The 27314-nt window shown below is 43.6% G+C and overlaps 1 protein-coding gene across 1 annotated transcript in view; it reads left to right on the forward strand.

Moving 5' to 3' along the window:
- The first annotated feature begins 6098 nt into the window (after positions 1-6098).
- LOC129820879 (follistatin-related protein 4-like) overlaps positions 6099-27314 on the forward strand; it is a 217591-nt gene continuing 196375 nt past the window's right edge. Inside the window, exons 1-2 of the mRNA XM_055877954.1 lie at positions 6099-6358; positions 13729-13873. Of these exons, the coding sequence (XP_055733929.1) occupies positions 13730-13873 (144 nt within the window). The 5' untranslated portion in view covers positions 6099-6358; position 13729. The remainder of the gene's footprint in view (positions 6359-13728; positions 13874-27314) is intronic.

A 27314-nucleotide genomic window follows, 5' to 3' on the forward strand; every position in this document is an offset into this window, starting at 1 on the left:
GGCCTCCTGTCCAGACCATGTGACACACTGGGCTGGACAAGAGGCTGTTGTAAATGCAGTACTCTCCCTGCGCTGTGAGTCATGTCAGCCAGGCTAGCTAACTCCCCTCCAATCAGATATAACTGTGTACTGGTTCAAATATCTTCCCTGATTATCTATTTAGAAATGCAATACACTGTCCCTTTCTCTCTCCCTCTCTCCCTTTCACCAACTCCCTCCCTCCCTCCCTCCCTCCCTCCCTCCCTCCCTCCCTCCCTCCCTCCCTCCCTCCCTCCCTCCCTCCCTCCCTCCCTCCCTCTCCCTTTCTCTTTCCCCCCATCTCTTTTTCTCTTTCTCACCCTCTCTCTCTCTCTGGATCTCTCTCCCTTGTCTCTCTGTTTCTCTCTCCCTTGTCTCTCTGTTTCTCCCTCCATTGTCCTTCTATTCCTCTCTGCGTCTCTCTCCTTACGGTGGCCTTCTCTTCTTATCCAGCCTGCAGCAGTCCATGGAACCAAAAGGCTTGCACTGCTAATAAAGTTCTTTCTTTTCTTGATAAATGTTACATTGAGCATAAATATTTCAGAGCTGTATGCAATTTTGATGGAGGCCCCATTCTGGTATGTTGTAAGGATAGGTAATTGCGTCATGCGTTGTCTCTCCCCGTTTTAAAGACAATGGTTAATTGAGGGAAAGTGAGAAGGAAAAAGGAAGTGAGTGGATAGAGATGGAGATTTAAAAAGAGATCGACAAATGTGAGGAGGTTAGCTTGAGATGGAAGTGGTCTGAGATTGCCCCTAGCCACAGATCTAGGATCAGATCACCCAACCCAGGGCTGGACTTCCACTGTTGAGGCCCCGGAGTACCTATTCCTGAGACCAAGGTCTCTTTTTCAGATGTGTCCAGTATAGCACCACATTACACAATAAAATACAATAAACACATTAAACTACAAATTCATATACACGATAACATACACATTATTATACACAACAATACACAAAAAGCAAAAAAAAGCATAAAAACCAGACATTTTTATTTAAGTAAAACATCTGAAATGTCCTAGAGGCACCAATTCCTCCAATTTGAGTGTATTGAAAGGCTTAAATGAATGGTCGATCTCGATCTCATAGGCCCTTTTGAGAAGAGAACCGCGGCTGGCAACCAGTATGCCCTAACCATGCCTGATCTCTTCAGCAATTGGATAATTGCAGAACCCTTGGAGGGCAAATAGGGAACAGAGATCGCTTCAATAGTCAATAGTCACACTTATTGATTTTGGACTTGTGGAGAACATCATCACTGACTGTGTAGGGGAGTTTGCAAACGATGTACGTAGTCTTACTGTCACTGATGTCAAACATTGGTCATGAAAAGTCTAACACTTTCTAATCATAACCATGTAAGTGCTATGTTGGTCACTTTTTTTCTTTTTCAGCTCAGCGGATCCATATATAGTCACGAGGTTTGCCCAGCTAGAAGCAGAAACAGAGCTAGTATCACAAATGGAGACGAAGGATGTGATTATACAAATGCATTAGAAGTGTAGTAATTAATGTCATGTCTAACGCAAACATCTCCCCTCGTGCACAATGTGTTAACACTTCCTTGACAACTTCCTTCACAAAAGGCTGCTTCGTGAATTGCAAGAAGTATGAATGCCCCGACTTCTTCATTCGGATTTCTGACCTGCTAAAGCTTCCCCGATCAACTCTAAGTGCTGTTATTTTGAAGTGGAAACGTCTAAGAGAAACAACTGCTCAGCCGCGAAGTGTTATGCCACACAAGCTCACAGAATGGGACCACCGAGTGATGAAGTGCGTAGTACGTAAAAATCCTCTATCCTCAGTTGAAACACTCACAGTTCCAAACTGCCTCTGGATGCAACGCCAGCAGAAGAACTGTTCGTCTGGAGCTTCATGAAATGGGTCTCCATGGCCGAGCAGCCTCACACAACCCTAAGATCACCATGCGCAATGCCATCGACTGGAGTGTTGTAAAGCTTGCCGCCATTGGACTCTGGAGCAGTGGAAACATATTCTCTGGAGTGATAAATCACGATTCACCATCTGGGTTTGGCGGATGCCAGGAGAACGCTACCTTCCTGAATGCGTAGTGCCAACTATAAAGTTTGGTGGAGGAGGAATACTGATCTGGGGCTGTTTTTCATGGTTCGGGCTAGGTCCCTTAGTTCCAGTGAAGGGAAATCTTAATGCAACAGCATACAAGGATTTTCTAGACGATTCTGTGCTTCCAACTTTGTGGCAACAGTTTGGTGAAGGCCCTTTCCTGTTTCAGCATGATAATGCTCCCGTGCACAAAGCGAGGTCCATACAGCAATAGTTTGTTGAGATCAGTGAGGAAGAACTTGACTGGCTTGCACAGAGCCCTGACCTCAACCCCATCGAACACCTTTGGGATGAATTGGAACACCGACTGCGAGCCAGGCCTAATCGGCCAAAATCAGAGCTCGACCTCAGTAATGCTCTTGTGGCTGAATGGAAGCAAGTCCCCACAGTAATGTTCCAACGTGTAGTAGAAAGCCTTCCCAGCAGAGTGGAGGCTGTTATAGCAGCAAAGGGGGGACCAACTCCATATTAATGCCTATGATTTTGGAATGAGATGTTCGATGAGCAGGTGTCCACATACTTTTGGTCATGTAGTGTACTTGATTGATGAATTAAGGTCACTAATTAGTAAGGAACTCCCCTCACCTGGTTGTCTAGGTCTTAGTTGAATGGAACAACTAAAACCTGCAGACACTAGGCCAGGGGTGTCAAACTCATTCCATGGACGGCCTAGTGTCTGCGGGTTTTTGGTTTTCCCCTTCAATTGAGACTTAGACAACCAGGTGAGCGGAGTTCCGTACTAATTTGTCACCTTAATTCATCAGGAACAATGGGCGAGCGAAAACCTGCAGACACTCGGCCCTCCTTGGAATGAGTTTGACACGACACGTGCACCAGGCCCTTCACGGCATCAGTTTGACCTTCATTTCAGCACCTTCTTCAGGGAGGATTGAGGAAGCCACATATGCTGAGTCTACACAGGCAGCCCAATTCTGATATTTTTTTGCCAATTGGTATTTTGCCCAATTTATTGTTTATGCCAATAGTTCAGAATTGGCCTTCCTCATTCTATTACCCAAATAGTTGGACGTATACAGAAATGTACAAGTTTATTTTGTTGGTCAGCATCTCAATCATATCTACTCATTTTATTTGCTTTTTAAAGTGTCAAACACCTGCTATAAGACAGCAGATCACGGAGATGTGACTTGTTTATGCAGGTTTTACATCTAATGCTTTTGGTCTGATATCTGCCAGTGGGAGGATGATAGTTTTCTTTTGGATAGCCTGTAATGTCTCTTCCCCTCATACCCTGAAATAAAATCTGTTCACTCAAATCTTGGACTGTCAATTTCTGTTATCAACCTACTAATTAAGCATATGGCCATAGATTACATCAAGGGCTTTCTTTCTCCTTGGCAATATTCTGGCGACAAACTTGGAAGACACACACGCCACACAGTCGAGCCTTCAGTTAGACATTACGACATTAGAGGCCAGTGAATTGACAAATGACAATAAAAACAGGTTATTTTGAGAAATTGCAGTACCATGGGTTAGTTATATAAATCTTTAGTAGTGGTGTTGACAGTAGATTTGGCTTTACCACGAATTAGCATCGCTGCCATTTACTTTCCACTCAAAGATTGCTCCAGCAGAGAGGCTACCATGGTACTGTTGGCTTTGGGTAATGTGAGAGATGGTAGGTAAGGTTAGAAGCTAGCAAGTTGTGCTAGCTAGGTAGTGTAGCCTATCATGTGGCGCACGGAATGGCAGATAACTAGCTCAATATATTCGGTGATCAAAAGTAAGTAGTGGAGATGTGAAACAGTTGTTTATCCTCTGACTAAAACCTAGCTTTTATATTCATTTATTTAGTTATACAAACAAGCTAAAACTGCACAGCTCTGAGAACAAGCCATCTTGACCAACTGACAGCTAATTATGCTGGCTAGCTAAATCAAGGGCAAGGGAGGGTGTGAGAGACATTCACACAAGCTCAGACATTCACTCAAAGAGATGTGTGTGCAATTATTGAAATGGGAACATTTTCACGCTCTGAGAAATTTTACAACATGACGTCACAATCACAACAAAATCAGAACGATTGGGAGCTATTTCAGGCTGGGAAGATTTTTACATGACACCGGTACTCCTTGTATATAGCCTCATTATTGTTATTTTATTTTGTTACTATACAGTGCATTCTGAAAGTATTCAGACCCTTTGACTTTTTCCCCATTTTGTTACGTTTACAACCTTACCCTAAAAAGGATTCAATTGTTTCCCCCCCTCATCATTCTACACACAATACCCCATAATGACAAAGCAAAATTATGTTTTTAGAAATGTTTGCAAATTTTATACAAAATAAAAAGCTAAAATGTAACATCTACATAAGTATTCAGACCATTTACTCAGTACTTTATTGAAGCACCGTTGGCAGCGATTACAGCCCTGACTCTTCTTGGGTATGAGGCTACAAGCTTGGCACAACTGTATTTTATGGGGTGTTTCTCCCATTCTTCTCTGCAGATCCTCTCAAGCTCTGTCAGGTTGGATGGGGACCGTCACTGCACAGCTATTTGCAGCTCTCTTCAGAGATGTTCGATCGGGTTCAAGTCCGGAATCTGGCTGGGCCACTCAAGCACATTCAGAGAATTGTCCAGAAGCCACCTCAGCAATGTCTTGGCTCTGTGCTTAGGGTCGTTGTCCTGTTGGAAGGTGAACCTTCGCCCCAGTCTGAGGTCCTGAGCGCTCTGGAGCAGGTTTCATTCAAGGATCTCTCTGTACTTTGCTCCGTTCATCTTTCCCTCGATCCTGACTAGTCTCCCAGTTCATCAGACCAGAGAATCTGGTTTCTCATGGTCTGAATCTTTTAGGTGCCTTTTGACAAACTCCATGAGGGCTGTCATGTGCCTTTTACTGAGGAGTGGCCACCATCTGGCCACTCTACCATAAAGGCCTGATTGGTCGAGTGCTGCAGATATGATTGTCCTTCTGGAAGTTTCTCCCATCTCCACAGAGGAACTCACCTCCCTGACCAAGGTCCTTCTCCCTCGATTACTCAGTTTGTCCGGGCAGCCAGCTCTAGGAAGAGTCTTGGTGGTTCAAAACCTGTTCTATTTAAGAATGATGGAGGCCATTGTGTTTTTGGGGACCTTCAATGCTGCAGACATTTGTTGGTACCCTTCCCCAGATCTGTGCTCTGACTTGCACTGTCAACTGTGGGACCTTATATAGACAGGTGTGTGTCTTTCCAAATCATGACCAATCAATAGAATTTACCATCAAGTTGTAGAAACATCTCAAGGATGATCAATGGAAACCGGATGCAGCAGAGCTCAATTTTCAGTCTCATAGCAAAGGGTCTGAATACTTATGTAAATAAGATCTTCTTTTTTTTCATACATTTGCAAAACACTTTTTCCTTTGTCATTATGCAGTATTGTGTGTAGATTGATGAGGAAAATGTATTTAATCAATTTTATAAATGTTTTACATTAAGGCTGTAACATAACAAAATGTGGAAAAAGGGAAGGGGTCTGAATACTTTATGAATGCACTGTATCTAATAGCTTTTGAAACGTAATACACTGATGTTGATTAGTCATTGATGCAGTAGTTATATAAGGATCTGTGTGTTGTGACAGATTTGGCACTGCTATGACAAGGTGGAGGAAACAGCATGTCATATCAATGACAGAGCATGTCTGCCAATTCAATGCCATGCCAGTACTGTTTGGCAAGCAAATAAAACAAGTTAATGTCGCTAGACTGCTGATATTGTGTAGATGAACATATTGGTAACTTTAACACTGATATATATAATTTCTTATGATGGCATCATAATGAATTGTAAGAGTTGGCATATCATCATCCCTTGGCGAATAATCCTGCCTAATTTAGGTAACAACCATGTTCAATTTCGGTGGCTACCTGCCTGGTCAAGGTTCACAGGTCAAACATGCCACGTAAACGTGGGCACAGGTGTCGCTCATGGCGCAGAATCTGCAGATATTTGTATGCAGCTAGTGACGTCAAAAGAAGTGTAGACTGAAGCCGTTGAAATAGGGCAAGCCAGTATTGAGAGCCACTCAGAGCTTGGAGAATGGAGCGCCGCTGCTAGAAGTGCGAACATCCAACGCATGCTTATTCGCCTAATTCAATAAAGCCCGTCGCACACGAGACGAATCTGCAACCCGTCGGAGGCTGGAACTAAGAAAGTGTTTGGACACCTAAACTGAATCATACACCTGTGGTGGTATATTTGCCGGCATATTTTTTTTTTCATCACTAGTGGAATACGACTGGTAAGTAGGCAATTGTGCTTGAAGGGAAGAAATGGACAATACTTTTTAGTTGTTTAGTGATGCATTGTAGGTTGCATTTTATCTGGGCGTTTTGTAATATCTGCGCGTAATTGAGTAAGAGTACTAATGAATGAAGACAAATGCGACTGGAAATTGTAATAATTTTTCTGAATAATTGAAGAAAACAAAATGCATTCATTATGCAGTACAGGCTACTCCAAAATGTACTGTCGTAAAATTAGGTTTAAACCATTTTAAGTATCAACACATCGGTGTGATGTCAATTACAGTAATGGTAGCCTACTATACACTTATACATGTTGAGGTAGACTATTCTTCCCCGACACCGCAGCTTTTAAGGTTAACAATACGTTAGTTTTAGGTTGACTAGGCTATATGTTACCAAGCTATATTCTTATAGTATGTCGTACTCCAGGGGCTTTCTTAAGGATGTATTAGTTAATGTAGCCTATCGAGACATATCTTATATACCTTGACACCGTATAACAGAAATGTATTCCTGGACGGGAAAGGTTACTAGCACCTTTTCCTCTGTCACTGAATTCTGTTGGGATGCTCTGGATGTGCGCCGCATAGTACTAGTCAAATTACATCAGCCACCTTTAGGCATCCTCGATCCCTATAGTGTGACTCCTTGGCAGGGCACGAGGTACTCTCCTGAAACAGTCTTCAGCCCTAATGTATTTGTGTTAAACGTGAGGTGCCTCATGAAACATGTAGGCCTATAGTAAAATGATTGTACAGGGAACACGTAACAAGAGACGATAGCACTGGGTCTTACTTTTAAAGGTGTCCCGAGGCAGCGTCAAATCCATGTGGCCATACATTCTGTACACTATCCAAAACCATTGTCATTTTACAGTTACCTAGTAGCTTGTGCGAGAAGTTGGGTAGCTATGAGAAAACAGTGTGCACCAGCGTGTATGGTGTGTAGGAATGACTTTTGCGCACTTTATGGCGTTAACAATAGAGCTGTCCGTGGTGCTGAAATAAATCCGTTCACTCCTATGGGCTTCTTTCAGTCAATGCATAAGCCGTGGGAAGAAAACGTGCAAGGGGGATGATGGCTAGCATATATATTTTTAATCATACTTTTATCTTTATTCTCATCATCCATAGTCTATAGAACAACTTTAACTGCACTACTAGGTGACTCGCGGACGTTTGTTTCAGCTGAAAATCCAATTCAATACCTTATTAACTGAGAAACATTACTGTTCCGTGTCCCACAGATTATTGCCTTTGCAGTTCTATGGAAAATATGATATGTTGACTCATGCACTGTCAAAATCCTCTCCTCCAACACTATGGTTGGAGTTGAAGCGAAGTTTGTTTTCAGGCATTTACTCCATAGAGATACTTTTATCGCCCTGATTTCCACAAAGGACTTATCTTATCCCAGTGGGGAATACGTGGGCCATTATATTTGTGTTAAAGTTCTGCAGAGGGAGTGGGGGCCTTTGATTAGAAATAGCAATAGTAGGGTTGCTGCTCTCTCATTGATCATGGTTGGTAGCATGTTGAGAAGCTGAAATGGGGAGTGGATGTTACAGTTTAGAGTTGCAATTATTTTTAGGATTCGTTTTGACAAAGTCACTGTTTCTGCTCCTGTTGTACACTGTTGTGGCTAGCACTTTGACAGATTGACACAATTTTACACACAAGTAGTGAGAGTACCTTTTGAATGCAAATGTAGCCGCACTTATCTTTGCTATTTGCAATTGCTATTCGGCTGGAGCTGAAACGGATTTACATTGTAATCAGCATGATAATATCAATATGCAATCAATGTCATTATCCAATAGATTTAGGTTAGTGCTACTGTCTCTCTCAGTTGAACAGTAAAATTCTAGCAAAAAAACAATTGACCTGAATAATTTAATTTACAAAGTGGAACATATTTAATAAAGGCTCAAGTGCTAAACATAAATATTTGCTTGATGTATAATTCAAGTCACTTTGATCCTGGCTAATGTGCAATACATGTGTTTCTATTATGCATTCATATTACTAATATATTGACTCACGCACCGATATAGGAACCTGTGAGTAATAATTGAGCATGACTCACGGGCCACCGCTGCACTAGCAGAACTACCATGACTTGTTTACTTAACTTATGAAATGCCATTATTAACAATTATTTAATACGTTAATAATGTCTTAGCTACTGTAGGACATTGTATTGAAAGCTATAACATAATGAGACTGTAGTGTCTTAACTCTTATTACTTTATGGATTTAATACGTAAGACACCGAACAGAACAGAGACCAATATTACTCATAAATCCCTAAGCGCACACGTCCAATGTATGGTGAATGGCTGGTTATTCACTTGTAATTCTGATCACTTTCGTTGAACTTTTGGAATGATCTTTTCTGCTGTATCACATTTAGAGCCAATGGCTTGAGCTCAGTGCATCGCCTATACTGTTTAGATTCTGAAATCACAGAATCCGCCTAATACTGAGGAGAGCTGAGTAAGGGAGCTGTGATGGGTTGCTTCAATACCTATGTATTAGAGAGAGGGACATACGTCTCCTATGCCAGTTTCGCTGGCATATCAGGATATCAGAAAGTCCTCCGACTCTCAGACGATCACTACTTGATCTGCAAGACAAGACCACCCGGTAGTATGCTATTGCTTTACTCCCGACATATATCCTTTCATCTACTTCTTTGTTTTTTCTTCTTCTCTGGCATTAACAAGTCACGGTGTGTGTCTCCCACTAGCTGACAAGGTTTATGTGAGCTTTAACACCCTTAGGCTACAGACCTGGTCCCAGAATCTTGTCAAAAGGAATGGCAATATCAGCAGAGAGGACAGGTGTCTTCCATGGTATTAAGCTGTGTCTTCTTATTTACTGGGCCGTAGATCTCCGAGACTCTTTTCTATAGAGATGGAGCGGGGAGAAGAGCAAGTAGCAGACAATAATTAACAGTGAGGTCTCCCAGAAAGGCTATTCGCTAGCTTCTGAGGATCCTAGTTCCTATTGAAACTCTCACATTGTGTTGGAAAGCAAGTGTGTCGTCAGTCGTTATCTGTGTGCTGTTAGATGTGAAAATGCAGTTACTTGGAGAATTTGCAAACATATTTTCACCAGACTTTTAGTGTTGGGTAAGAGTTTTATCCATTCAAAACTGTGATGAGTTTTTGTGTTGTTGTAAATGTTCTCTCAGTCAGCATGTTGAGTAATAAAACAATACAACTTTGAGCGCTGTTGTTTCAATCCTGTCGCCATACAGTCATAGGGGCTCTGGCAGAGAGAAGTATCCGTTAGGGAGGCAGTCAGCCTAGCGGTAAGAGCATTGGGCCAGTAACTGAAAGGTCGCTGGTGTGAATCCCCAAGCCGACAAGGTGAAAAAATGTGTAGATGTGCCCTTGAGCCAGGAACTTAACTTTAATTGCTACAGGGTTACCGTTGATAATGGTTGAGGCACCCCACTCTCCGAGGGTGTCTCAGGGGGAGTTGGGATATGCAAAAAACACATAGGACAAATATAAGCACCCACCAAATGATTCGGGTGGTTCGAGCCCTGAATGCCTATTGGCTGACAGCCATGGTATATCAGACCGTACAGACCGTATGACAAAATATTTAATTACGTTGGTACCCAGTTTATAATAGCAATAAGGCACCCCTGGGTTTGTGATATATGGCCAATATACCAGGCACAGCCCTTTATCTGGCTTTATTACTAGCTTGAGTTACCTGGGGTGGCAGATAGTTCCATGAAGTCATGGCTCTATTTAGCACTGTGCATTTCCCAGCCTCTGTTCTGGACCTAAGGACTGTGAAGAGACCTCTGGTTGCATGTCTTGTGTGGTACCGATGAGTGTCCGAACTGTGTGCCAACTGCTTGAACAGTTCGGTACCTTCAACACCTCGCACAAAGAGCATTAGTGATGCAGTCAATCTCTCCTCAATTTAGAGCCCTCCGTGTGCATCTAAGCACAATATGTGCTGCTGTGTTCCGGACCAACTGCAATTTGCCTATGTACTTCCTTGCCTCACCTGACCACACAACTAGGGCCTGTAGGAGATGTCAAGAAAGCAGAGCAACACCTTATGATGGACGGACCTCTTCTCATTTTAGCCCCCATTGAGTCTATATGTTTTGACCACAACAGCTTGCTCTCTAGGGTTATACACAGCAGTGTATTCTCCTCATCTTGCTCAATTGCCACAAAATTCAGTAATAGATCTCGATGAGGTTTAGTTTTAGAGATATTTAACACCAGCCTATTCCTAGTTACACATTCTAAAACTGACTGGAGCTCTATGTTAAGGGTGTCAGTTCATTATTTTACTGTCATAGCCGACGTGTATACTGATGAGTCGTCAGCGTACATAGACACACAGGCTTTATTTAAGGTCAGTGGAAGGTCATTCGTAAAAACAGAAAACAATAATGTCCCAAGCCGGCTGCTCTGCGGTACACCACACTCAACCGAATTTGCGTTAGCGAGGCTTCCATTAAAGAAAACCCTCTGTGTTCTATTAGATGACTCTCAATCCATGATAAGGGAGAGGATGTATATCCATATCACCTACATTGTTTAAGTGACATCAAAAGCTGTTCTGAAGTCAAGCAAAAAAGCTCCCATAATATTCTTATTATGAATTTCTTTTAGCCAATTATCAATAATTTGTGTCAGTGGCGAGCATATTGAGCGCCCTTCCCTATAAGCATGCTGAAAGTCCATTTCCAATTTGTTTTCTGTAAAATAACATTGTATTTGTACATTGTAAATTTTTTCAAAAAGTTTGCTGAGCACTGGTAACAGGCTGATTGGTCGGCTCTTTAAACGATTAATGGGTGCTTTGCTATTCTTGCACAGCGGAATGACCTTTGCCTCCCTCCAGGCCTGAGGACACACACCGTCTTCTCGGCTTAAATTTAAGATGTGGCAAACAGGAGTTGCAATGTATTCCGCAATTTACCATCCAGGTTGTCAGTATCAGGTGGCTGGTACTTATTTATAGATAGCAAAAAATAAAATAAATAAATCACCTCTTCCGCACCAACTTTGCGGAACTCAAAACCATAGTGCTTGTCTTTCATTATTTGGTCCAATATGCATAACTATCCAAGCTCTGTGTTTGTTGTTTGCATGTCATGCCTAAGATTGCTAATCTTGTCAAAAAAAAGTTGGTTGGCAATATCAAACGGTTTTGTTATGAACACAAAAAACTCAGAGGCTAGGGGAGGCAGTTTGCTGTCAGTCTCTGTTTTAGGTGACTGGCATATTAAACCTTTACATTAGTTTAAATAGCCGTTTATAACCTTATCTCCCTGGTGCACCACAGGCTGTATACGTCCACCTTAGATACACTTCAAAATGGTTGAGATTTATCATGTTGATTTGTCATATGAAATTTTGTCGAAGAATTTATTCTGTTAAGCCGGTGTCAGTACAATAGAGGGTAAAAAATGAGTTCCCCCCCCCCCCCGTGCCTCCTGTTGACGGGCAGTTTGATTCCCCAGCTCTCCCCATGTATCTGCTGCTGTGACCCACAGAAACACAAAGCAAATGTACAAGCCATCCAAGCATTCTAAAAACAAGACAGGGAGGCAATCCCCTTGGTGGCCCTGCTCTGCGCTATAAAGACATCTTTCATTAAAGGTGCTTTCTGAAGCTGCTGCAGCGTCAGACTGGCAATATTTCTCCTCCGCTAGCCTCTGGGTTTTTATTACAGAAAAAGCCCTTCTCGCTTGCATTGGGGCAGCAGACATACACCACTATGGTCACAGATGTTATTTTTCTCTTTGGACCTCCCCCTGTTTAAGTGCTTTGCAGGGTGGAAGGCGCTGAAAGAAGAGTAACTGTTGCAACAGGCCATTGCCATTTATAATTATGCCAGAGTGCTGCAGCACTGCTTAAGACTGCCTGATTGTCTGCATATGTTCTGTTGCTTGGTTGGTGGCTCTGACCACTGTAGCTGCACGTGAGCTCGTGAGGCGGCCGTCCGGCGGGAAGAAATAGGAAGTGATGATGACAGGAGCCTATGAATGTAGCAGATGATCTGCCGCCTGTGGACAGGATCAGTTGGCACAGGAAGCCCTCATAGGAAGCCCTCACAGGAAGCCCTCATAGGAAGCCCTCACAGGAAGCCCTCACAGGAAGCCCTCACAGGAAGCCCTCACAGGAAGCCCTCACAGGAAGCCCCCTGGGACTACATGTCCGTACTGTTGTCAGGGGAGATATTCACCAGGACACATAAAAACAGAGCAGGCAGCAGCAGAGGCAGAGGTAGAGCTAGGCTAGTGGCTGTTTTGCAATGAGGAGGGACCCACCGACACTCAATGTACTGGAGGTACACGCTAAATACAACATGATGGCAATGCCTGTGCAAGGTTTACAGCCATGCTACATTTCTAACAATGAGAAGTGAGTCGTAAACTGGAGGCGTCAAGGACTTTGACTCGTGTTTGTATCTTACCCTAATCCAAGTCAAGCGTACAAATACTTGTTGAAATTTTGTTTTGCCAAACATCAATAACTTTTATATGCTTTTAAGCATTTTGAGGTATTCTAAACAATGCTGCTTGAATAATTACTTTCCCCCAAAGTTTGTTCTCGTGATGAATGACGTCTTCATTTTACAATCATCTCTGGGGGAGCTGATGTCAGTGCAGCAGCACATTAACAAACTGACTGGCAGATCTCTTTTGTTGATTCATTTCACAAGGGCAAGCTCTCCTCTCCTCTCCTCTCCCAGAACCCATCAACGCTGGAGTCTGTCCACGCTCTACAGCCTCAATGTGTTTACACATTATAGGCCTATGGTTGCAGGAAACACTGTTTATACAGGAACTGCCCACACATTGATGAGTCACTCTACAATGCAACCCTGTATCACCCTGAATGAATACACTTTGCTCAACCATCCAGCTACCACAGAGAAAAACACTCTCAAAACACTCAAAGCAACTAGATCTTTTTTTCACAGGAATATGACTGTATGGAGAGTCACATTACCAGCCAATTAAGCAGAGGGCTCCTCTGAGCTCTGAGTTAGTGCCTTTTATCCAGATTAATGAGTTGATGCGATTCTAAGTTGTCAGCCCGTGAAAGAGGGACCTGCTCTGTACTGTTGTACTGCGCTATACTGCTGTACTGTGCTATACTGTTGTACTGCGCTATACTGCTGTACTGTGCTATACTGCTGTACTGTGCTATACTGCTGTACTGCACTATACTGCTGTATTGTGCTATACTGCTGTACTGTACTGTACTGTGCTGTGCTGTAAATTGCTGTACTGTTCCATGCTGTGTGTGAGGGGCAGTAGTCAGTCAGGTGCGACGGTGTGACATTTGTTGTCATGCTCTTTTTCCTGACAGGATGAAACTGATGGGTTGGCTGTGTGTTTGGGCACTTCCTGTCCTGCTTGGAACCTTTGCCTCTGTCTGCTGGCTGGCTGAAGGGAGCAGGAGCATGGACACAGCAAACACAGCAGAGAACACCTCCCAGGGACCACAGACAAGGGTAAACATACCGTATGCGTCACTCTCTGTGTATCCCTGTCTCTTTCTGTCACTCTCTCTGTCACCCTCTTTCTCTGTCTGTCTCTTTCTAACCTCTCTATCACCCTCAACCACGCTCTGTCTGCCTGTCCCTCTGAATAAATCTCTCTGTCTGTGTCTGTTACTCTTCTCTCTGCCTGTCTTTAGAAGCCCCTTTATCCTTGCATCTGTCTGACTCTCCTCCTCTTCCTCTCTCTTTCACCCCAGCTCCCCAGAAAGTATTGTATGCTTTGCATAATAAAGCTTATATAAATATATACAGGTAACTGCTTAAATATAGGAAACATCAACATAAAGTCTTAACAGGGCGTTGGGCCACGACGAACTTCCAGAGCCGCCAGAACAGCTGCAATGCACCTTGGCATAGATTCTACAAGTGTCTGGGACTCTATTGGAGGGATGCAACGCCATTCTTCCACAAGACATTCCATGACTTGGAGTTGGGTAACGGTGGTGGAAGACGTTGTCTCAGGCACCGCTCCAGAATCTCCCATATGTGTTCCATTGGGTTGAGATCTGGTGACTGAGACGGCCATGGCAAATGGTTTACATCGTTTTCATGCTCATCAAACCATTCAGTGACCACTTGTGCCCTGTGGATGGGTATTGTCATCCTATGGGGGCATAGCCATGGAAGCCAAAATAATGGCCTGCCAAGCATTTTTCTACATGACCCCTAAGCATGATGGGAGGTTAATTGCTTAATTAACTCAGGATCCACACCTGTGTGGAAGAACCTGCTTTCAATATACTTTGTGTCCCTCATTTACTGATGTGCTTCCATTATTTTGGCAGTTACCTGTACATAGCACAATTGTTGTGTAATTGAATTGAAATATTCTCCCTGCTCAACATGGGCATTTGAGTGTTTGTCTCCTTATGTGGTACTGCAGGTGGTCTTGACAGAGGATTGCTTAGTTACCTTGCAATCACAGGCGTCCTCATCTTACCTGTCTCTCTCTCTCTCTCTCCACCAAGGAGAGGAGGCCCAGTTGGCTGCAGAGAGTGTGTTAATCAATTACCCAGCACAAACATTCAGGAGGACTCTCTCTTGTCATGCTATCATTTGTCTCTTTCAAATGTGGTTCAGAATATTTTGCATGTACACACATTTGCCCGACAATCACTTCCTTGGTATGGGTTTACAAAATATCTACGAGCCTGCCCTAAAACCCATAAAGGAGAAGTGACAATGTCTGGTTGTGATGCATGAACAGAGCTATTGGTAGAGATGTGTGAAGTTCTATTGTAGATTTGCACATTAATCACACAGGTGAAATCATTACAAGCCCTACCTCCCCCAAAACCCAGAATCAATTGTCCCACAGAGCATCTAGGAAACATTGTGTTGTCCACCCCCCCCCCGCCCCCCACCTGTCTCCCAATTCGTTGTGAAAATAAGCATGCTGTACCTCCCCTAGTCTGTTCTTGCAGTTGGCCTGGCTGGCCCGTGGGGTGCCACCGTGCCAAGTTGGAAGCCAGCAGAGGAATGTCACCGCTCAGGCGGTTCTGTCCTCTTATATCCCTCAATGCAAACAACACATTCCCTGGCATCCCCATCTATCCCAGGAAATGGGAACTCAAAAGCGGTCAATTGGCATAGGAGTTTAAAGTCATCCCTGGGGTGATGGTGGTGGTGGATCGGACTGCATCAATATGCAACAGAGCAGGAGCCTTCAGGAATGAAAAAGTGAATCAAATTAAGCCTCCCCGGCCAGCATACAGCAGAAACGATGCTAAATGTAAGCAAACATATGAAACAACTCTGACTGGCAGTCCTGAAATTAAACTTGAAAGACTGAGATAGAGATAGATGTACAGTTTCCTTAGGGCCGTCTTTAGGTAATTGTTGGGTAAATAATGAGCTGACAAATCCCAGGCAGAGCCTCCATTGTCCTGGTGCAGTCACAGCACCTGGGGCGACTGGAGAAGAGCCACCATGCTAGGCCATCAGGCCACCTGGCTCTGGTAAGGTCAGCCATAAGGCATCAGCTGCCCTCTCTCTCATGTGACCTCACATAACAGCCTCGCAGCTCACAAAGCCATATCTCAGAATCAAATTCAAATTTTACCTTTTGGATTATAATCATGATTCGCTCCGCAGAGAGGGGGACGAGAATAAACAATACGACTGAGGAGAGTATGGGAAAAAAGGAAATATGATTGAGACGTATTTAGGGAACACGGGAAAGATTAGGACGGATAAGAGAGAGGGTGAATTTGGGAAACAGTGATGTTTGAGATTAGCATGATACAGATGCAGTCTACAGTGTAACTCGTTTTTTAACCCACTCAAGCTTATAGTCAAGACATCAAGCCATGAGACCTACAGGGAATTCACTAAGACATCTCTATTTTGACATCCCCAGTGGTATCTGCATGGAGTACTTACAGATGACGATATGCACTTTGTTACTTCTCAGACATACATACCATACAGAAGAGGCCAATATACACTACATGACCAAAAGTATGTGGACACCCGCTCGTCGAACATCTCATTCCAAAATCATGGGGATTAATATGGAGTTGGTCACCCCTTTGATGATATAACAGCCTCCACTCTTTTCATGCTGAAACAGGAAAGGGCCTTCCCAAAACTGTTGCCACAAAGTTGGAAGCACAGAATTGTTTAGAATGTCATTGTATGCTGTAGCTTTAAGATGTCCCTTCACTGGAACTAAGGGGCCGAGCCCTAACCATGAAAAACAGCCCCAGACCATTATTCCTCCTCCACCAAACTTTACAGTTGGCACTATGCATTAGGGCAGGTAACATTCTCCTGACATCCGCCAAACCCAGATTTGTCCGTCGGACAGCCAGGTGGTGAAGCGTGATTCATCACTCCAGAGAACGCATTTCCACTGCTCCAGAGTCCAATGGTGGCTCTCCAGCCGACGTTTGGCATTGCGCATGTGATCTTAGGCTTGTGTGTGGCTGCTCGGCAATGGAAACCCATTTAATGAAGCTCCAGACAAACAGTTCTTGTGCTGACGTTGCTTCCAAAGGCCGTTTGGAACTCAGTAGCGAGTGTTGCAACCAGGGACAGCGGATTTTTACATGCAGCACACTTCAGCACTCGGTGGTCCCGTTCTGTGGGCTTGTGTGTCTTATTACTTCGCTACTGAGCCGATGTTGCTCCTAAACATTTCCACTTCATAATAACAGCATTTACAGTTGACTGGGGCAGTTCTAGCAGGGCAGAAATTTGGCGAACTGACTTGTTGGAAAGGTGGCATCCTATGATGGTGCTACGTTGAAAGTCACTGAGCTCTTCAGTAAGGCCTTTCTGCTGACAATGTTTGTCATGGCTGCGTGCTCGATTTTATACTCCTGTCAGTAGCTGTTGCAAGAGAATTTAAAGTTAATTTCTGTACCCTAAGCCGCCTCCAACGCTGTTTTATAGAATTTGGCTGAACGTCCAACCGTCCTCACAACCGCAGATCACGTGCAACCACCCTAGTACAGGACCTCCACATCCGGCTTTTTCACCTACGGTATCGTCGAAGACCAACCAGCCAGACAGCTGATGAAACTGTGGGTTTGCACCACCAAAGAATTTCTGCACAAACTGTCAGAAACCGTCTCAGGGAAGCTCATCTGAGTGCTCATCGTCCTCACCAGGGTCTTGACCTGACAGCAGTTTGGCATTGTAACAGATTTCAGTGGGCAAAAGCTCACCTTCGATAACCACTGACACGCTGGAGAAGTGTGCTCTTCATGGATGAATCCCGGTTTCAACTGTACCTGGCAGATGGCGTTATGTGGGTGAGCGCTTTGCAGATGTCACCGTTGTGAACAGAGTGACCCATGTTGGTGGTGGGGTTAGGGTATGGGCAGGCATAAGCTACAGACACCAAAAACAAGTGCATTTTATTGATGGCAAATTGAATTCACAGAGATACCATGATGACATCCTGAGGCCCATTGTGGTGCCATTCATCCGCTGCCATCACCTCATGTTTCAGCATGATAATGCACAGCCCCATGTTGCAAGGATCTGTAAACAATTCCTGGAAGGTGAAAATGTGCCATTTCTTCCATGGCCTGAATACTCACCAGACATGTCACCCATGACCATGTTTGGGATGCTCTGGATCGACGTGTATGACAGCATGTTTCAGTTCCCGCCAATATCCAGCAACTTCGCACAGCCATTGAAGAGAAATGGGACAATATTCCACAGGCCACAATCAACAGTCAATTCTATGCGAAGGAGATGTGTCGAGCTGCATGAGGCAAATGCCCGGTCACACCAGATACTGACTTGTTTGACACACTGAAATCTGACACACTGAACTCTATCTGAGAAGTAGTTGGTGAACCAGGTGAGCCAGTCAGTTGAAAAACCAAGGCTGTTGAGTCTGCCGATAAGAATATGGTGATTGACAGAGTCAAAAGCCTTGGCCCGGGCGATGAAGACGGCTGCACAGTAATGTCTTTTATCGATGGTGGTTATGATATCGTTTATTACCTTGAGCGTGCCTGAAGCGCACCCATGACCAGCTTGGAAACCAGATTGCATAGCGGAGAAGATACTGGGGGATTCGAAATGGTTGGTTATCTGTTTGTTAACTTGGCTTTCGAAGACTTTAGAAAGGCAGGGCAGGATAGATATAGGTCTGTAACAGTTTGGGTCTAGAGTGTGACCGCGGCAGCTTTCCAACCTTTAAGGATCTCAGACGACACGAAAGAGAGGCTGAACAGGCTAGTAATAGGGGTTGCAAAAAATGGGGCGGATCATTTTAGAAAGAGAGTGTCCAGATTGTCTAGCCCTGCTGATTTGTAGGGGTCCAGATTTTGCAGCTCTTTTAGAACATCAGCTATCTGGATTTGGGTGAAGGAGAAGCGGAGGGGGGGCTTGGGCAAGTTGCTACGGGGGGGGGGGGGGGGGGGGGGTTCGGGGGTGCAGAGCTGTTGGCCGGGGTAGGGGTAGCCAGGTGGAAAGCATGGCCAGCCGTAGAAAAATGCTTATTGAAATTCTCGATTATTGTAGATTTATGCCACTGTGGTGACAGTGTGTCCTAGTCTCAGTGCAGTGGGCAGCTGGGAGGAGGTGCTCTTATTCTCCATGGACTTTACAGTGTCCCAAAACATTTTGGAATTTGTGCTACAGGATGCAAATTTCTGTTTTAAAATGCTAACCTTTGCTTTCCTAACTGACTGTGTAGGTGCAGAGCTGTTGGCCGGGGTAGGGGTAGCCAGGTGGAAAGCATGGCCAGCCGTAGAAAAATGCTTATTGAAATTCTCGATTATTGTAGATTTATGCCACTGTGGTGACAGGGTGTCCTAGTCTCAGTGCAGTGGGCAGCTGGGAGGAGGTGCTCTTATTCTCCATGGACATTACAGTGTCCCAAAACATTTTGGAATTTGTGCTACAGGATGCAAATTTCTGTTTTAAAATGCTAACCTTTGCTTTCCTAACTGACTGTGTATACTGGTTCCTAACTTCCCTGAAAAGTTGCATATCACGGGGGATATTCGAAGCTAATGCAGTACGCCACAGGATGTTTTTGTGCTGGTCAAGGGCAGTCAGGTCTGGAGTGAACCAAGGGCTATATCTGTTCTTAGTTCAACATTTTTTAAAAGGGGCATGCTTATTTAAAATGGCGAAGAAGGCACTTTTGAAGAATAACCAGGCATCCCCTACTGACGGGATGAGGTCAATATCCTTCCAGGATACAACGGGCCAGGTCGGTTAGAAAGGCCTGTCGCTGAAGTGTTTTAGGGAGCAGTTCACAGTGATGAGGGGTGGTCGTTTGACCGCGGACCCATTACGGACACAGGCAATGAGGCACTGATCGCTGAGATCCTGGCTGAAGACAGCAGAGGTGTATTTAGAGGGCATGTTGGTCAGAATGATATCTATTGAGGGTGCCCGTGTTTACGGATTTAGGGTTGTACCTGGTAGGTTCATTGATAATTTGTGTGAGATTGAGGGCATCTATCTTAGATTGTAGGACGGCCGGGGTGTTAAGCATATCCCAGTTTAGGTCACCGAACAGTACAAACTCTGAAGATAAATGGGGGACAATCAATTCACATATGGTGTCCAGGGCACAGCTGCGGGCTGAGGGGGGTCTATAGCAAGCGGCAACAGTGAGAGACTTATTTCTGGAAAGTTGGATTTTTACAAGTAGAAGCTGTTTGGGCACAGACCTGGATAGCATGACAGAACTCTGCAGACTATCTCTGCAGTAGATTGCAACTTCTCCCCCTTTGGCAGTTCTATCTGGGTGGAAAATGTTGTAGTTGGGGATGGAAATGTCTTAATTTTTGGTGGCCTTCCTAATCCAGGATTCAGCTAGGACATCAGGGTTGGCGGAGTGTGCTGAAGCAGTGAATAAAACAAATTTAGGGAGGAGGCTTCTGATGTAACATGCATGAAACCAAGGCCGCTAGCCGTGGATAACAAAGACTAGTAGCTGGCTAGCTCCTGATGGAGGTTCCAGTTATAAGGAATAAAAATAACAGATCCGTACCACATTGGGTGAGGCGGGTTTATATTTTTGTTCAGTGTAATAGCAAGATCAAATTGACTCAACAGATTACATACAGAACCTGAGCACACTTGAAACGTGGTTCTATTTCTAATGCTCGTTTCGAGGTGTCGCATATGGGATACACCTTAGGGTAGGTCACAAGCTCGAAAAATCCAAATCACACAGTTTCTGTTCTAGACAGACAGGTCGAGTGGCACATGAGGTGAGCCCCTCTCCTAAATAAAGGGAGCCACTCGCCCGCCAACTGGTCATTGTCGACTCTCTTCCTTGCGGAAGTGACTGCGTTCTCTAAAATCTCTCCTCAGCCCGACTAGATTCCTGTCTTCCTACTAAGCGGTTCTTAGGCAAACTGTGAGGTTGACACTACCGAACGTAGAACCTCCGGTCCTGTCGATAGTGCTGAGTACTGATCGAAAGGCTTTAGCTAACTTGGCTAGATAGCTGCAAGGCTAGCTAACCACACAAAGGGCTATTTCTCGCCGCAAGACTTAGCTAACCAGTGTAACTTGCCACAAGGCTAGCTACACCAAACAAACGTTTCTACCTCAAGAGTAGAATTGTTCGCTCTCCTCTCGCGTTTAGAACAACACGCTCACGGGCTGCCTTAACTAGACTGACCCCCCTAGCTTCACAGCTCGACGGTCGAGAGACATGCTTTGTTCATCGCAAGACAAAGAACGCATGTGCGTTCTCCGGCTAGCAGCATGCCAACTAGCTAGGCTATTAGTCGCAATTCAGATGTATTGATGTCTGTAAATGGGCAGAGACCAGACTTGGTATCGACTGGCCCGCACCCGTGGTCTCGCACCATCCCGGGAAAACAGCTCCTCCCAGCGTTCCCAGCATGCGTGGCGTAAGCCAAACGTAACTGGGACAAACCCTTGTCCAGCAAATTCCAAACCAGGCACTTTGTTGGCATGGAGGAGATGGGCCATGGCAAACCGCCGGTGGTTGAGCCATCACTGGCTAGCCACCTCAACCCCAGTGCCTCGTCTATGACCGCCACTGCTCTCCCTGCGAACAAGGAGAGCTTTCACCGCCTCTATATTTCGAAAGGTCTACATGTCTGCGGCACGATCAGTACTGGCTTGAATGCAATGTCCCTACTGCTGGTGTGCCAGGCCAATCGAGCACTCTCTTAGTCAAAGGCACAGCCAGCCAAGACCAATGGGACGAGATCTTCGTTATTGCAGATCTTACCCTCCGAATCTCCAGAATTGCAATCCAAGGCTGTGGGTGCGCCATGAGCCATGTGGTGGTGGGTAGAGGGCCCTGAGGCTCAACTTGTCCAGCCTCTCAGACAAGGAAAAGGCAGATTTACTTGATGCTCCTGTCGTGTTGAAGGAACTGTTTGGGTAAAGGTGAGAACTTCTGAATCCACCCGTTTTAAACTGAGTTTTAGTTTCAACATGTCAGATATAGATTTGAAATGAGTTTACATCCCAATACTACACTTTATATACGTCACAGAAGACTGAACTATAACAAAACCGTTTGACATACACTACCGGTCAAAATTTTTAAAACACCTACTCATTCAAGGGTTTTCTTGTTTTGTACTATATTCTTTACATTGTGGAATAATAGTGAAGACATCAAAACTATGAAATAACACAAATGGAATCATGTAGTAACCAAAAGAGTGTTAAACAGATTCTTCAAATAGCCACCCTTTGCCTTGATGACAGCTTTGCCCACTCTTGGCATTCTCTCAACCAGCTTCACCTGGAATGTTTTTCCAACAGTCTTGAAGGATTTCAGACACATGCTGAGCACTTGTTGGCTGCTTTTCCTTCACTCCGCGGTTCGATTCATCCCAAACCATCTCGATTTGGTTGAGGTAATTACATATTGAAAATATGAATAACAGTCCACACATGAGGCCAAAGAGCGTGCTTTTGGTCATTGACTGCAGAAAGGCTCTACACAAAACCAACAGCAGAGAGACATCAAGGCTACGGATCCTCAAAGCTTTCTGAGAACGTTCACGTTCCGAAGGTGTACACTCAACTTGCTGGCATCAAGGCATCAAGGCGACTGGTTTATCTACATTCATATTTTTCATGTCCTTGTTCAGCCACAACTCGGTGAATCATAGGATATTACAGTTCATCAGATCCTGTTGATAGGATAGTCTTGAACAGAGCTCATCCAGTTTGTTTTCCAGTGATTGCACGTTCGCCAATAGAATGGAGGGTAATGGCAACTTATCCACTCCTATAGCAACGCCTTTGCTTCCTCTGAGGGATGGGGATTTGGGTCTGGTCTGGGAAAGGCATTATGTCCTTCGCCTCCGATTTGTTGAAATAGAAGTCCTCATCCAAATCGAGGTTAGTAATCGCTGTTTTGATGTCCAGAAAAACGCTACTTCCGATCATATGAAATGTTGGCCGAAACTTTGTCCCAAAAAATGTAGGATTAGCGCATAAAAGAGAAAGAGCCTGTAAAATGGTGGCCATCCCCTCCAGCGCCATTATACCATCAATCCACATTACTAACACCTGCTCACCAGTAGAGCTAACTACACTGCTGAACCTGTAAGATAAAATCATGCAAATAGGCATTTTTGCTTGTTAATGCAAATCATTGTTTGTAGGTCTTCCATTAAAACACAATGTGGACATACTTGCGAACATTAGAAAAGTTTACTATTTAGTTTACGGAGTGGCTGCGGATCCAACTTTTTTCGTGATGCACTAAAGTCCACTGCACATCCCGAAGCTTATGCTCGTGTGTGGATCACGTTCTGCATGTGTATTCTCTATGTGCAGAGAACAGGCTACTCAGGCAAACAGTCATGGTGCTCATTTAATAAAGTTATATCAAACCTGAATCAATGTCTGTGAGATCACATAATGATCACAGTATTCTACATAACAGAACAGAATATAATAGCCAAGTATAACATTTTTGTAAGACAAAAACACCACCACAGCATGCGCCACTAGGAAAAACACACAGGTAGGCTATGCTACGGTATCCAGATTGTCATACTGTTCCTTCATACAGACCTTGTGCCATACTGGGATATTTTCTAATACCGGCACTGAACACAAGGGGTACTATTTTTAAACCCCACTGGGCCTCTGTAATCTAAAAGTTAGCAATGCTAGCAAATACATGTACAATTCCATAGAGAATGGTAACAAAATGCTAATGAGCGGATTGCGAAAGTTTTATACGGTCTCTGACCTAAACTATTTGTAGGACAGACAAAGTTATACAAGTAACAAAAAATACTACTCACTGTTTGCTGCATGCACAAAACAAATATTAGACAGCATGGCTCTTGATCCAGGAGGGGATTCTCTGCTGTTAGTAAGTGAAGCTTGATTTTGGAAGAAGCTAACGCTTTAGGTAGCTAGATGGCTAACTAGCTACTAAATTAGCTAACCAAATCATATGGTTTGCACATTTTAGACAGTTAACTTAATAGCTATTATATCTAGCTGGCAAACATTTAGTTGTGAATTCCATAATGTAACTAGCTAGATCATCTGGCGAGTGCTGCACAACAGTGACTGACTCACAAGGCTCCGGTCTCTCATTGTTGTGTGCTTGTAAACAAACACCACGTGACGGTGACTACTGTTCATTTTTCATTCTGAAGCTTATATGACAGGTGAAATGAAGAACGCAACCTTTATCTCCCTAACGCATTGCACAAGTTGACTGCAAGTATTTATTTTAAAAGTACCTACAAATATTCAAAAAATACCCCGGAATATGGTATACCGCCCAAGGCTAGTTGCCACCACTATTTCAATGTAATTTCCTGCCCTAGAAAGAAAATGCTAATTTAGGTTCCACCTCTGAAGAATGACGAAGGCCACTTATATATATATATGAATTGAGGGGAATTGAGAATTTGATTATTATCCATTGTTGTGTCATCTTCCATAAAGCTGCTGGCAGGCAGCAAAGTCAAATCAGCCCGTGCTCATGGTTCTCACAGGGGAAGTGAAATGATAGGCTACAATGACTTTGCTCATGGTCATGCACGCCGCAAATAACACGTAACTATATATTCCTTGAATTTTCTATCACATTTGCCTCTTCATTTTCTGGATAGACACTTGCTAACGTTTTCTAGCTAACGTTACACCAATCAAAGTAGTGGAGCGTGTAGTAAAGCAAAAATGTTGTGGTAAAAACCATTCATCCTGCAAAACGCTATCATATCACTCACTTATGCCGTTCATAAAATGGTCAGATATTATTTTTAAAAAGACTCAAAAAATAAGTGAAAATTTATAAAATATCCAATGGATGATGATAATATTCAGGTAATTAAAAGTGGAGGTGCAAAAACATAAGTTTGCACCCCCTATTTTGATTTTCTCCATGGCTCAGACAGTCAAGTGGACACAAGGCCAAATCTCAGTCACGAAGAGGAATAGCTTTGCAGCTGTTTCTCATTAATTAACAATGCCATGCTGGTGGGTGGTCTCTTTTTTTTTTTTTAAACAGCCCTGAAATGAAACGTAGGCTGAAAATAATTTGTATGTCATATCATAGGAAAATATAATGTATTCACACTGGGCAGTTTGATTTGTCACGTCAAGCCTAAATATAACATACTTAAATCGTTGTGAAACATCTTGGGTAAGCTCTGGTCTTCGTCTTTCAGCTAAAGGAAGTGAATTTCTTCTGGTGTGGTTGTTTTAACACCGTCTGCTTTAAAATTCATTCACTCCATAATTCAACACAACACTGTAGGCTACTTCGAAACAATACTGTATGACTCAAGAAGATCTAAATGCGTATCCCCATGAAACTAATTGAGTTTAAATGGTTACTATGCAGAATGACGCTGCATGGATGTCTCACCGGTAAAACTATCATGCACGATTGAATGCAGTGTTTTTTTCTTAAAGTAATGTTGTACTATACTATTATAATTGGTTCGGTTATGTAGAATACTCTGATGATTATGTAATCTTGCAGACACTGATTCATCTTTGACCTAACTTTCTTAAACAAGCACCATTCGCCTGAGTAGGCTGTTGTCTGCGTGTAAAGTAAAGAATATACTCATGTGCAGAAGCTTCGGGAAGCTCCGGATCTTTGAATGCTGCTGACTAAAGATCTAGGAAAATAAGAAAAAGTGGTCCCCAAAGATGATCTACCATGTCACATACAGTTGAAGTTGGAAGTTTACATACACCTTAGCCAAATATATTTAAACTCAGTTTTTTCACAATTCCTGACATTTAATCACCACTTTATTTTAAGAATGTGAAAATGTCAGAATAATAGTAGTGATTTATTTCAGCTTTTATTTATTTTATCACATTCCCAGTGGGTCAGAAGTTTACATACACTCAATTCGTATTTGGTAGCATTGCCTTTAAATTGTTTAACTTGGGCCAAACGTTTCAGGTAGCCTTCCACAAGATTCCCACAATAAGTTGGGTGAATTTTGGCTCATACCTCCTGACAGAGCTGGTGTAACTGAGTCAGGTTTTGTAGGCCTCCTTGCTCACACACACTTTTTCAGTTCTGCCCACAAATGTCCTATAGGATTGAGGTCAGGGCTTTGTGATGGCCACTCCAATACCTTGACTTTGTTGTCCTTACGCCATTTTGCCACAACTTTGGAAGACTGCAGTGTCCATTTGGAAGACCCATTTGCGACCAAACTTTAACTTCCTGACTGATTACTTGAGATGTTGCTTCAATATATCAACACAATCTTCCTCCCTCATGATGCTATCTATTTTGTGAAGTGCACCAGTTTTTTATGGCGGTTTGGAGCAGTGGCTTCTTCCTTGCTGAGCGGCCTTTCAGGTTATGTCGATAAAGGACTCGTTTTACTGTGGATATAGTAACTTTTGCAAGGTCCTATTTCACAAAGTCCTTTGCTGTTGTTCTGGGATTGATTTGCACTTTCACACCAAAGGGCATTCATCTCCAGGAGACAGAACACGTCTCCTTCCTGAGCTCTATGACGGCTGCGTGGTCCCATGGTGTTTATACTTGCGTACTATTGTTTGTATAGATACGTGGTACCTTCAGGTATGTGGAAATGCTCCCAAGGATGAACAGACAGGTCTTGGCTGATTTCTTTAGATTTTCCCATGATGTCAAGCAAAGAGGCACTGCGTTTGAAGGTAGGCCTTGAAATACATCCACGGGTACACCTCCAATTGACTCAAATTATGTCAATTAGCCTATCAGAAGCTTCTAAAGCCATGACATCCTTTTCTGGAATTCTCCAAGCTGTTTAAAGGCACAGTCAACTTAGTGTATGTAAACTTCTGACCCACTGGAATTGTGATACAGTGAATTATAAGTGAAATAATCTGTCTGTGAACAATTGTTGGAAAAATGACTTGTGTCACGCACAAAGTAGATGTCCTAACCAACTTGCCAAAACTATAGTTTGTTAAAACAAAAAATTTGTGGAGTGGTTGAAAAACAAGTTTTAATGACTCCAACCTAAGTGTATGTAAACTTCCGACTTCAACTGTATGTCCCAATACATGCGCAACGTCATTGCTCTCTCTCTCTCTCTCTGCTGTGTGTGCATCTTGCTAGCTGTCTCTCAAATGGCGAGGGCCTGAAGCTCGTTGGCTGGAACTTGAATCGTTAGGGGGCTGGTCCACGTGGGGGGATATTAAGGGAAAATTGCGCAGCACAGCTTCCAGAAAAGTAACTTTCCAACTAGGGATGTCATGGCTATTTGAAGTAAAACAGTAATTCTGCTCATAGATTATGCATGTTTGAACTATACATTGACACATCCAGTCCAAAGCGGGAGGTTTAAAAAATGTTTAGTGGTCACCAAAGTTTCGGAGCATGTCATTAAGTTCAAGCATCAGCCAATAAAATATGTTGACATGGTTGCACGTGATCAAAGACTACATGATAGCTATTCCAATTACCTAACCTGGCCCA

The sequence above is a fragment of the Salvelinus fontinalis genome, chromosome 2 (genome assembly GCF_029448725.1).
Source record: "Salvelinus fontinalis isolate EN_2023a chromosome 2, ASM2944872v1, whole genome shotgun sequence".
NCBI classification, from domain to species: domain Eukaryota; kingdom Metazoa; phylum Chordata; class Actinopteri; order Salmoniformes; family Salmonidae; genus Salvelinus; species Salvelinus fontinalis.